This window comes from Bos grunniens, chromosome 29 (assembly GCF_055505025.1).
Source record: "Bos grunniens cultivar Pamir isolate PY7600 chromosome 29, Bosgru_T2T1.0, whole genome shotgun sequence".
NCBI classification, from domain to species: Eukaryota; Metazoa; Chordata; class Mammalia; order Artiodactyla; family Bovidae; genus Bos; species Bos grunniens.
The window spans coordinates 539,034-549,385 of record NC_141193.1 but is presented as its reverse complement, the minus strand read 5'-3'; the positions used below and the strand labels follow the sequence as shown (position 1 = coordinate 549,385).

The window sequence follows — 10,352 nt, the reverse complement described above, 5'->3', positions numbered from 1 at the left end:
GGAGCCTGGAGTCCCAGACTGCCTGTGGCTACCTCCAACATGGAGTGACCTGTGGCCAAACCGATGGGGGTGTCTAGGGCCTGGCCCAGATCCTCAGGAGGGTCGCAAACCCGGAAGGCATCAGGCATCTTGCCACAGGGAGCGGCTGTGGCATCCTCGGAGGCTTCCGGAGCGTACGCGGGGTGCAGGGGGTGGGACTCCGCAGGAGGGCGCCTCGCATGCCCTCGGGTTACAGGTGCTCACGGGTGCTGAGCCCAAGGAGTCAGGGGGCAGAGAGGCGCTCCCGTGCCCACTCGGCCCTGAGGACAAGACCAGTGGGGTGATAATTCGGCCCCCCTCTCTGAGGCCAGCCCCGAGGAGGCCCAGGCCGGCGGAGTGCTGCTCCAGAGCTGCTGGGCCTGGGCCCTGATGGACCTGACCTGGGTGGAGGGAGAAGCCTGGAGGCAGGTGGCTTCAGTCAGGGGCAGTTCAGGGAGGTACAGACGTTCCTTTATTTTAAAGATACAACGAAGAGAAAATATCCAGATATTCAAACACAGTGTTATTCGAAACAGAGAAGATGTGCAACTGAAACAAACGCAGGAAGGTCACTAGAAAACACCAGCTCAGATTCCTCCCGGGAACACTCACCGAGGATCTGTGAATGGCACAAATCCCCAGAGAACGCTGCCGCCAGCTCCCGCAGGTCTGCAGCGTCCAGATCACCTTTCCTCAGCACCCCCGGGGAAAGGGGGACTAGGCAGCCCGCGAGTACCTCCTGTGGGAGGCAGAGCCCAGGACCCCCAGGCTGCCCTGCAGCTGCAGGGGGAGCAGAGAGCCGCAGCCCCTGCCTGGGGTGGGGCGCCTTGGACCCTGGGAGGCTCTGACCTGGCCGCCTGCTTTCCGAAGGGCCTCAACCCCCTCTGCACCCCAGGGATCACCAGCCAGAACCGGAACCCTCTCAGGTTCCACCCCCACCCTGTCCCCCGAGCCTGCCCAGGGCCCCTGCCGCAGCACTCTCTTCTGCCCTGGTGCCCAGCCCCACCTCTGCCACGCACACCCCACCGCAAACACACAGTCTCTCTAACACTGGGGCCGGTGAGCACAAAGATGCCCTTCCTGCTCGAGGGGACAGCGGGGGACCACCTGCCCTGAGGAGGGCTCCTGTCCAGGGCTGTCCCACGGGGCTGGCACTGCTCACCTAGCTGACGAAGGCAGCAATGGCCACCACCTGCAGCACGGCCTCCAGGCCGTGGAGTGCCAGGAGCGGGGCGCCAAGGGCCGAGTCCGCACGCAGTACCAGGGTCTGCCAGAGCAGGAAGTAGGCAGACAGCAGGGCGCTGCCCACGGTGAGGACCAGGCTGGCGGCCAGCAGCACCTCAGCCTCCATCAGGTTGCCTGTGGTCCCTGGAGAGCAGAACAGACGTGATGGGCGGGCAGGGCCTTCTGGACATGGGCGCCTGGGAGGGCCCTGGTGGCACAGCTGTGAGACCAGAGCCAGTTTCTGACTGTCATGGGGCATCCGAGGGTGTCAGGGGGCGACCCCGAGTGACCATCACGGGGGACAGGAGTGCCCACATGAGTGACCATCACAGGGGAGGGAAGTGCTCTCACTGAGGCCCAGCTGTGGGTCTCCAGGTCAGCAGTGGTGGGGCAGCAGCAGTCTAGATTTCTGAAAGTGATCCCAACTGTCTTCTGACAGCTTTTCCTAATTCCACATGGACTGAGAGGATTTTCTTTAAAATCTCCAAAACCGTTTTCCTCTACGCTGTCATTCTGGAAGATGTCACACACACTCACAAGACGACGAAGCGGCTGCACGTCTCATAACCCAGCGGCAGGCACGTAGGACGCTCACCTCCAGCCGCCCCCGGTGGGGGCGCAGAAGACGCCCCAGGGGCCCCGGGGGTGAGGGGCACCGGGAGACAGGGCGGGGGCAGAGGCCGTTCTCACCCACCCCCCTCCCGCGTCACATGCTCGGGGCCCCAGCTGTGCCCGCTGTTCTCGTCTATCCGCCGCTCTGGAGCAGGAGGGGAACACACAGCGTGACCTCCTTTGAGAGATGAGCTTGTGTCTGTGTGCCTGCGACCGGGAGTGGGGAGGCCCGGGCGCTGGCGGTGAGCTGTGAAGCGGGGACGGGGACGCAGTTCTATCAGGGCTTCTACGCTGTGGGGCCTTAGGAGACGAACTGTGGTACAAAGTGATGCGTGTGTAAAGGTTCCATGTGAAGCTAGCAACGCTGGTGTCTCAAGGACTATATGGTTTTCAGTCAACTCACCGAAATATAACCGAATCGCTTCCAGAATCCCCATCAGAAACAGCAGAGTCAGGTCGAGGACCAGGCAACTGTGAGGATAAGTGAAAACCTGACCTGGAGACAAACCAGCAACAGAGCAGAGGTCTCGTCACAGGCGCCAGGGCGCCCACACCTTCGCGCTGCCTCTTTCCGCGTGACTCACTTTTATACACGAGCAGCAGGAGCGTAGCTAGGAAATACAGGGCGTAGTACGTTCCACTCAGACAGAGCAGCATCTGCAGCGGGAGCGACGAGAGCTGGCCAGCGGTTAAGGACTCTCAGGCCCAGCAGACAGCCCTGCCGGGGCACCCGCCCCAGGGAGGCCAACAGGAGGCTCTGACGTCTGTTCGGAGGCCCTGCAGGTGGGTAGGTCCAGCCCAGGCCCCTGCGGGTGGCCATGGAGACCTGACCACCAGCCCCTGCCAGGCTTCCAGTGCCGCCTCGCCTGGCAGGACCCCTGTGGGATGGGGGGCGGGGCTGGCCTTCCCTCCCGGGACATTGTCGCCTGAGGACCCAGCACACCTCTGGTGACCGTAGGCTGAAAGCCTCAGCTTCCTGGGCTTTCCCAAGTGCATCACCCTGATCTGGGTCCCAGTTATAAGACTGAAAGCAGAAAATAACTTTTCCTCATTTTCTTCAAAGAAAATGTCTTTCTTTGAGGGATGGGGGCGGGGGGACAGTTAAATTTTTTGCCCAGAGCTTTGCTCAGCTCCAAACACTTGTCATTTCTCTAAGTGTTCCAGGCGAGGGTTTTCAGTTTCCTGTGCCTCCTGAGTGGGAGTCAGGCAGCTGGCAGCGTGGGGCTGAGCAGGAGGCAGTGGTGGAGTAGGTCTGTCAACTCTCTCCACCTGGCAGAGGATGCCCCCCCCCCAATTCAGAACCCACAAGAGAGGTGGTGGTGGGGCTTAAAGGAGCAAAAAGCAGGAGCCAGGAGCCAACTGCAGGTGCCCTGTGTGGAGGCCTGGGTCCTGGGCTGACAGAGGGCCAGGGGACAGAGCAGCAGGATACCACCGTAGAGGAAGCTTTCCCTGGAAGAGAAGGAACCAGTCAGGGAGGCCCCAAGTCTTGGCCTGTTCTGTTGTCCAGCATCACTGGCCCACAGCGAGGCTCCTTTCCGACACCTCTGCACCCGTCATCCCTCCAAGGAGGATCTGACCACCTGCTGTGCTGAACCTAAGGCGGGGAGGCAGGGCGTCCTGACAAGGTGAAGCCCGGACGCACGCTCAACACCAAAGGCCAGGACAGAGGGATCTGCTCCATCGCCGGGGAGGAGCCAGACCCGCAACTTTCTTGTCTCCTGTGGCTTCTGCACCTGGCCACGCGTGTGCAGATGAAGACCTTTTCTCATTCAGGTCTTTGCAGTTGATAAGAGACATTTGCTTTTCTCTGGAATTTTATTCATAAAATTAAATCTCTCCCCAAATAAGCATTTTCTAAGCCAGCAATCCAAGTTCTTTCCACCCCTTCCCACCACACAGCAGTTATGCATTCTCCCTGCATCGTGAGATGAGTGTGGGCCTCAGAATCTGCCAGCAGCAGGTGGGATGGTGCTCTGTCCCACACCACATCCTCCTTAGTCCCAAGCAGGCAAGAGAGAAACCTTTGGCCTGAGTGAGCTCTGGGGGACATCAAAGGGTTAGACCCTGCTCCCTGGGCAGATCCGAGGTCCTCTAGGGAGTCTCACTTGGATAGAGGTCTTAAGTGGTTGGAACGGGACATGAGCGACAGAGAAGCAGCAGGTGCTGAGTGCAGGGAGCCAAGGCGGGTGCCAGCCCCATCATTAATAAAACCCGCGTGGCCATACAGGAAGAGTGGGCTCTAAGCCGGATGCACTGTTTCCCAAGCCCGGGGAAGCTCGGAGGCCTCACTACCTGTCACCATCTGGGTGGACTTCTCGCTAATCAGGAGTTTCCTCTCTTCCGATCCTTCTCTTGACAGTGCGCTGCAGACCTTCAGATCTGCCGCCTGATCATTGTTACAGACTGAGATGGTGGGGCTCAGGGAAAATACGCTGTAGAAAACCCGTCAGCTATTTGGGATTTAAACAATGAACGGCAAGGGTAGCTACGGTGTTCCAATAATTTTCGATCTACAGAAAGAGGCTCATTCTGACAAGACAGCCCGGGCTTTTAGGACTTCACATTTTTGTCAATGATCTACTGCAATAACAATGCGGCTGTGAGCAGGTGTCCATGTTAGTCACTCAGTCGTGTCCGACTTTTTGTGACCCCATAGACACTGTAGCCCGCCAGGCTCCTCTGTCCATAGGATTCTCCAGACAAGAGTACTGGAGTGGGTTGCCATTCCCTTCTCCAGGGGATCTTCCCGACCCAGGGATCGAACCCGGGTCGACTGCAAGCGGAGTCTTTACAGTCTGAGCCACTTGTCAGAAGTTGGATGCAGAAGCAAAGAGAACAAACGTCCTCCCTTTGGTGACACAGGAAGGGTGTGAAGGGACCGTGCCCTAGTGGGAACGCGATTATCACCGCATGAGAACGTGCAAACTTCAGACCGGCGGCCCGGCACCAGTCCGCGCTTTGGAACTCCGCGGCTGGAAAGCCCGGCGGGCGCTCAGAGCGCGGACAGCGCCGCCGGCGGGCTCGGCGCTCCAGACCCCCGGGCCCGGACGGCGGTGCGGAAACGGCTCTTCCCTCGGGTCGAGCGCCCCGGCCGCCCGGACTTCGCACGGGCCCCGGCGAAGGGCGCCGCCGGGCCAGGCCGAGCCGAACCGGGGAGCCCCCGCCTCCCGGCCTCAGACCAAGCCGTCCCGCTCGCTGCTGGCCGAGAAGCACAGCGGCGCCCGTCTGGGTCGAGGGGCGCGGCGCGTCGCCCGGGGGAGCCGGGACCGCACGGCCGCGGGCCCGGGGCCGGCTCTGCGGGCGGCGGCCTCACCTAGTGAACACGCTGAGTCCACTGGTTAATAACACGCGCGAGGTGTCCCCGCACCGGGAAGAACCGAGCCAAGCGGACCGCTCCCCCGGGGGGCCCTCCGGGACCTCCCGCCCCCGCCCCTCAGGCGCCGCCAGCCGCTCACCTCGCCGCGGGGCCGCCATCTTGCCCCCGGGCCCCGCCCCGCTCCTGCCCGCCCCGCCCACCGAGTCCGCCGCGATCCCGGCAGCCTCTCGGCGCGGGACTCGAACGGAATACCTTCGGCCATTTTCGCTTCTGCTCCCGAAGGGGCTCGACGGCGCCGCGTTTCGGGGCTTGATTCCGAACCGTGGCCGAGGCCCGATTAGCCTGTCCGACAGCGCTCGGGCACTTTCGGCCAGGAGGAGGAGGCGAGCCGAGACGCGAGAGGATCCCGGCTCGGGAGCGTTCGGCTCCTCTCGGCTCCTCCTCGGGCGGGCTCGGCTCCCTAGGCGGGCGGAGCCGGTGGCGCAAGTTTCTAGGCCGGGCCCCGCCGCGTCGGAGGCCGGCAGAGTCGGCTTCACAGTAGGTGCCTTCGCCGGCTGAGGACACGCCGGCGCGGCCTCCTGAGCGCGGAGAAGGACTGGCGCGGAGTCGTTCGGAAACCCTCGGGCGGCCTCGGACCAATTCGGGCTGACTCGGCTCCGCACTTCGGCCCACTTCGGCCCAAGTCGGCCCTCGTCGTTTCTGGACTGCAGGCCTCGGCTTGGCTCGATCGGGCCGCTTCGTGCCGGTTCGGCTCCTGTTCGGGTGGCGCCGGCTCGGCTCGGCAGCCGGCCTCGGGCGGCCTCGGGTCGGCTCGGTTCAGCTCGGCTCGGTTCGGGCGACCCTCCTCTGGAAGGCTCGGCTCGGCTCGGCCCGGCTCGGGCGGCCTCCTCGGGCGGCGCGCTTCGGGCTCTGTCCCGGCCTTCGGGCGGCCCCGGCCGGAGCCTTCGGGCGGGCTCGGCGGAGTCCGGATGGAGGACTCGGACTCGGCCGCCAAGCAGCTGGGCCTGGCCGAGGCGGCGGCGGTGGCGGCCGCGGCCGCTGTGGCGGCGGCGGCCGCGGCCGCGGCGGGAGGCGAGGCGGAGGAGCCGGTGCTCAGCAGGGACGAGGACTCGGAGGAGGACGGAGACTCGGAGTCGGAGCGCGAGACGCGGCGGGTGACGGCCGTGGCGGTGATGGCCGCCGAGCCCGGGCACATGGACATGGGCGCCGAGGCCCTGCCGGGCCCCGACGAGGCCGCCGCGGCCGCCGCCTTCGCAGGCAAGTGCCGGCCGCCCGCGGTTCGCGCCCACCTGCCCGCACCTGCCGCGCGCCCGCCCTGCTGTCTCGTCCCCCGCGCACACCTGCCCTGCCTCTGCCCAGCACATCCGCGCACGCACGTCGTGTGCCCCGTGGTCCCTGCACACCTGCCCCGGGGAGCGCCCCGGCCCTTTCCTGCCGCACACTTGCTCCCTGAACGCCTTTACCTCCTTTCAGGATTGCGTTCTTTCCGGAACCTTCTCAGCACCTGCCTCTTGCCCTGCCCGTTCTCCCTTCCTTATGTCCTGGTTGCTGGTGACACGGGGGTCAGACCCAGGTCCTGTCCTGGAGAAGCGCGGGGATGGGCGTATCTGGTCACCTAGAATCCTGCTGGCCGGGTCCAGATGGCACTCGAGCCCTGGGGAGTGAGGCGTGCTCAGCCAGGGAGAGCCCGCAAGCGTTGGGGGCAGTGGCTCTAGAGGCCAGGACCCTGTTCCTCAGTGCCCCCTCTGGCCTGTCCCCATGACCGCCCCCCCCCCCCCCCGCCCGTTTCCTTGATGGGTCTTCCCTTCCACGTTTTTGTTCTTGATGAACAGAACATGCTCATTCTCAAGGTTCCTGAGCCACGCCCCAAAGCGCCCTTTAGAGGTTGTGCCTCCCTGGGACACCATCCTGAAGGAGGTAGAGACTTTCCCAAGTGACGGTCCCTCCCACGTGAGGCTCCCTGTTGGCCCACAGAGCCAGGCGCTGGAACCTTTGGGGAGTGTCCTGGGGCTGTTCTTCCAGAAGGAACTTCGTGGGTTTCAGAACTGGACAGCGGCCTCCGCATCCAGGTTCTCCTGCGTTTATCTGGCGCTGGAGGTGCTGGGTGGGGCCAGCTCCCCCGCTGCCCGCCTTGCCTCTCGTCTGCCTGTACTGTGGTGTTTCGGGATTCTCGCAGAAGCATGGGAAGAAGGGTTTGTGGCCCTTAAACAAGGGTTCCACTTTCGTTGCTAAATTGGTTTAACATTGAGATCTTGAATACTTAGACTTTTCTTCAGGTTTATGTTATATGCACACATCTTTCTGAAGGCGGAAAAGAACTATGATGCTGTTTGTCCTAATATCAAAGAAATGTGTTGCATCAGGTTTTTTTTAATTTTTGACTTTCGATTTTGCTGGATCTTTATCGCTGCGCGGGCTTTGCTGCTGCTTCGCCGCTGGCTGTGAGTGGAGCCTGCTGTCCAGCGGTGGTGCACAGGTCTCTTGTTCCAGCGGCTCCTCTTGTTGCGGAGGTCGGCCTTGGGGTGTGTCGGCTTCGGTGGTTGCACCTCCTGGGCTCAGTAGTTGTGATGCATGGGCTCACCTGCCCTGCTGCGTGTGGGATCTGCCCAGACCAGGGGTCGAATCTGTCTCCTGCGCTGGCAGGTGGGTTCTTTTTGAGCCACCGGGGAAGCCCCAATGTCAGGTGTTTGTTTTTTTCCTTGCACAGTTTTATAGTTGTGTTTTTTGAGTGTGTTAAAACTTGTTTGTTGTGAGTTACTGAGGTCAGGTGACTCCTGGGTTTCAGTAGCTCAACAGGACGTGTGCTGGGTGAGGCTGCCTCCTCTGGGCTGCTGGCCAGCTGTGTAGACCTGAGCATGGGCTCAGGCCCCTTAGCCCCAGGCTCCCTGGGAAACGGTGGAGAAGACACACGGGAGAGGGATTTTCAGAGCAATTCAGTGAGCACAGGTTGACAGGTTGTGCGGGACCCTCTCTCAATCTGAGCACCTCTGCCAGGCACAGGCCCAGCTAGGCTTGGGACATTCTGGAACGCGGTGCCACCCCTGAAGTGGGGCGAGCATCAGGGGAAGGCTGTCAGGGCAGCCCATCAGGTGTGGGTTGTGGGGGGGCGGTGCAGGGAGGTGGGGTACGCAGGCTGCTGGGAGGGGCCAGGCTCCATGTTGGGGGGCGGGGGGCACCGACAGGTCTGATGGGTTTCAGGAAGAAGAGGTCAGTGGCACGTCGAGGTGATGGAGGGGGAGGGAGGGATGGACCTCAGCCAGAACCGTGCTGACCCGTGGGGTCTGGGAGGGTCCCCACAACAAGGGACGGGACTCTGGGGTCTGAGAAGCTCCTTCTGGGTGGTTTTTTTTTTCCCCAGGAGGGAGCACAAGGCCACGGCAGTTTGGCAGAGCTGTGACCAGCTCAGTGGGTCTTCACCGTGCGTGACAGGCTCTGCGGGGATGGAGAGGTAGCCTCTTATCCTTGGAAGGATCAGGTCTATCAGACTGTGTTCTGGAAACATTGGTCGGGCATTTCATGCCCAGGGTTAGGCCTCCCTTGGCAGTTCAGGGACCTGCCGTGGCAACTGCCCACCACCCCGTCCCCTGGTGGCCTCTGGCTCCAGCCAGGCGCTGAGTCAGGCTCCTGTGTTGCAGAGGTGACCACCGTGACAGTAGCCAACGTGGGTGCCTCGGCAGACAACGTCTTTACCACGTCTGTGGCGAATGCGGCCTCGCTCTCAGGCCACGTGCTGGTAAGACACTAGGGCCAATTCCGGCCCAAGGAGGGTGGCCCGTTCCCCGGGGACCCTGAGCCCGCCCTCCGCCGAGCTCCCCGGGGGGAGCGGGAGCACGCCTGGGGGTCTGTACACTTGAAGCAAAGTTGTCACTGGGACAGCGACTGGCAGGAAGCTCACTCGCGAGTGTGAGGGCGGCAGGTCAGTGGAGGCCTCGGGGACGCAGGTTTAAGAGCGTGGGTTTATATGCTCTGGTGCCCAGAGACACCGGCCGGTAGCCAGGCAGCAGCTCCGTGCCTCGGGCCGGTATCCGACCCAACAGCGGGCTCTCTGGTCCTAAGGGTCAGGAAGTTAGGGCGCCCGCGTCCACAGGCTCTGACGACAGGAAGGCCCGGAATCTGGTGTGACCTTCCTGGACACCGACAGGGAGAGGGCGGCTCGAGTTTCTGCACGTCCCGCCTGCCTCATTAGAAAGACCCTTTGTGGCTCTCGAACCAGCACAAAACGTTCTGCTTTTCTGCTCCAGAGTCGCACGAGTCCAGCGATTCACACTCACGCAGGGCCGACGCCCTGACTGAGGCAGTGACCCCGCAGGTCTGTGAGAGCAGGCCGGGTGTGCGTGTGCCTATGGGTGGGGGCCCTCAGCCCCGCGGTCGACTCCTCACCTCCTCTGGTGTGAAGGCAGCGTTTTCAGAGAGGAGCAAAGGCCTCTGCCTCGGTGCTTCCCTCTCAGCGTGGTAGCAGGAGCACGTCCCAGACCTCGGTGTGCAGGGTCCCTAGTCCACTGCAGGGCTATCTGGGTGAGGCCGTGAGGTGTGCCTGGGGGCAGTCGGGGTGGGCTCGGCTTCCTCACGGGCAGTGGGGTGTCTCACTGGCCGGGGGGAGGCAGTTGAGGTCACAGCAGCATACAGGCCCGTGGGGAGGCGTGTGGGCAGTGTGGCTTGGGAGGCCCCTTCTCTGCGTGGGACTTGGGCATGAGAACAGGTCCCATACCAACCGGATCTTGGCTCCTGTACCAATGGACTTGGCCTCTTGGAGACCGTCCCTTGAGACCTGTGACCTCGTGAGAGCTTTCCAGGCAGAAGAAAGGGCCTTTCCTGTGCCGGAAGCGTGTTTATCCCTTAATTTGGACAAGCCACATGAGCATTTGCTCGGGGCCACGCAGACCTCGCCTCTGGTTGGTCTTGGCTCAGTGTCTGAAAGAGGCCCCCCTGGGGGTGGTGTCATCTGGAACCTGTCTGGGGGACCACAGCCTGGTACAGAGGGGTGCCGCGGCTGTCTCTGAGACAGTGGGTGTTCTGTCCTGCAGTCGGGCAGGACAGCCCTTCAGATTGGGGACAGCCTGAACCCCGAGAAGGCCACACTTATCGTCGTGCACACGGACGGCAGCATCGTGGAGACCGCCGGGCTGAAGGCACCTGCAGCCCCTCTCACCCCAGGTACCGTCTGCCCACTCCAGGCCTCCGG

The 10,352-nt window shown here is 62.8% G+C and overlaps 2 protein-coding genes and 1 long non-coding RNA gene across 11 annotated transcripts in view; 2 read left to right on the top strand and 1 right to left on the bottom strand.

Moving 5' to 3' along the window:
* Positions 1 to 467: 467 nt before the first annotated feature.
* Positions 468 to 5,967, bottom strand: TMEM80 (transmembrane protein 80). 7 transcript variants are annotated; one of them, XR_015157767.1, is made up of 7 exons: positions 5,310 to 5,355; positions 3,284 to 3,303; positions 2,439 to 2,532; positions 2,258 to 2,350; positions 1,594 to 2,167; positions 1,181 to 1,386; positions 468 to 637 (listed from the first exon to the last, which is right to left on the bottom strand). XR_015157767.1 is itself a non-coding variant. In XM_086384228.1 (7 exons), the coding sequence occupies exons 2-6, from the start codon at positions 4,154 to 4,156 to the stop codon at positions 1,181 to 1,183; spliced, it is 423 nt and encodes a 140-aa protein (XP_086240354.1). In that variant the 5' UTR covers positions 4,157 to 4,286; positions 5,310 to 5,355; the 3' UTR covers positions 468 to 637. The 7 variants fall into 7 exon arrangements, 5 of the variants coding, with proteins under 5 accessions (XP_086240354.1, XP_086240353.1, XP_086240351.1 ...); XM_086384228.1 differs by lacking the exon at positions 1,594 to 2,167 and adding an exon at positions 4,147 to 4,286; XR_015157766.1 differs by having other exon boundaries at positions 1,594 to 2,350.
* Positions 2,499 to 3,704, top strand: LOC147341644 (uncharacterized). Its single transcript, XR_015157772.1, has 2 exons — positions 2,499 to 2,637; positions 3,362 to 3,704. It is a non-coding gene; the product is annotated as an uncharacterized LOC147341644 (long non-coding RNA).
* A 149-nt stretch (positions 5,968 to 6,116) lies between the features above and the next one.
* DEAF1 (DEAF1 transcription factor) overlaps positions 6,117 to 10,352 on the top strand; it is a 29,256-nt gene continuing 25,020 nt past the window's right edge. For all 3 annotated transcript variants that reach the window (XR_015157769.1, XM_086384231.1, XM_086384230.1), the window contains exons 1-3: positions 6,117 to 6,427; positions 8,806 to 8,903; positions 10,195 to 10,324. Coding sequence is in view for 2 of the 3 variants with exons in the window: in XM_086384231.1 (XP_086240357.1) it covers positions 6,139 to 6,427; positions 8,806 to 8,903; positions 10,195 to 10,324 (517 nt within the window). In the remaining variant the exon portion in view is untranslated. The remainder of the gene's footprint in view (positions 6,428 to 8,805; positions 8,904 to 10,194; positions 10,325 to 10,352) is intronic.

Bases quoted from the DNA above. Each gene is read 5' to 3' on its own strand.
- TMEM80 (XM_086384226.1), bottom strand. The intron at 2,351-2,438 runs GTGAGTCACGCG...GTTTGTCTCCAG, and splicing joins CCTGCTGCTCGTGTATAAAA to GTCAGGTTTTCACTTATCCT. The intron at 1,387-2,257 runs GTGAGTTGACTG...TCTGCTCTCCAG, and splicing joins AGCGATTCGGTTATATTTCG to GGACCACAGGCAACCTGATG.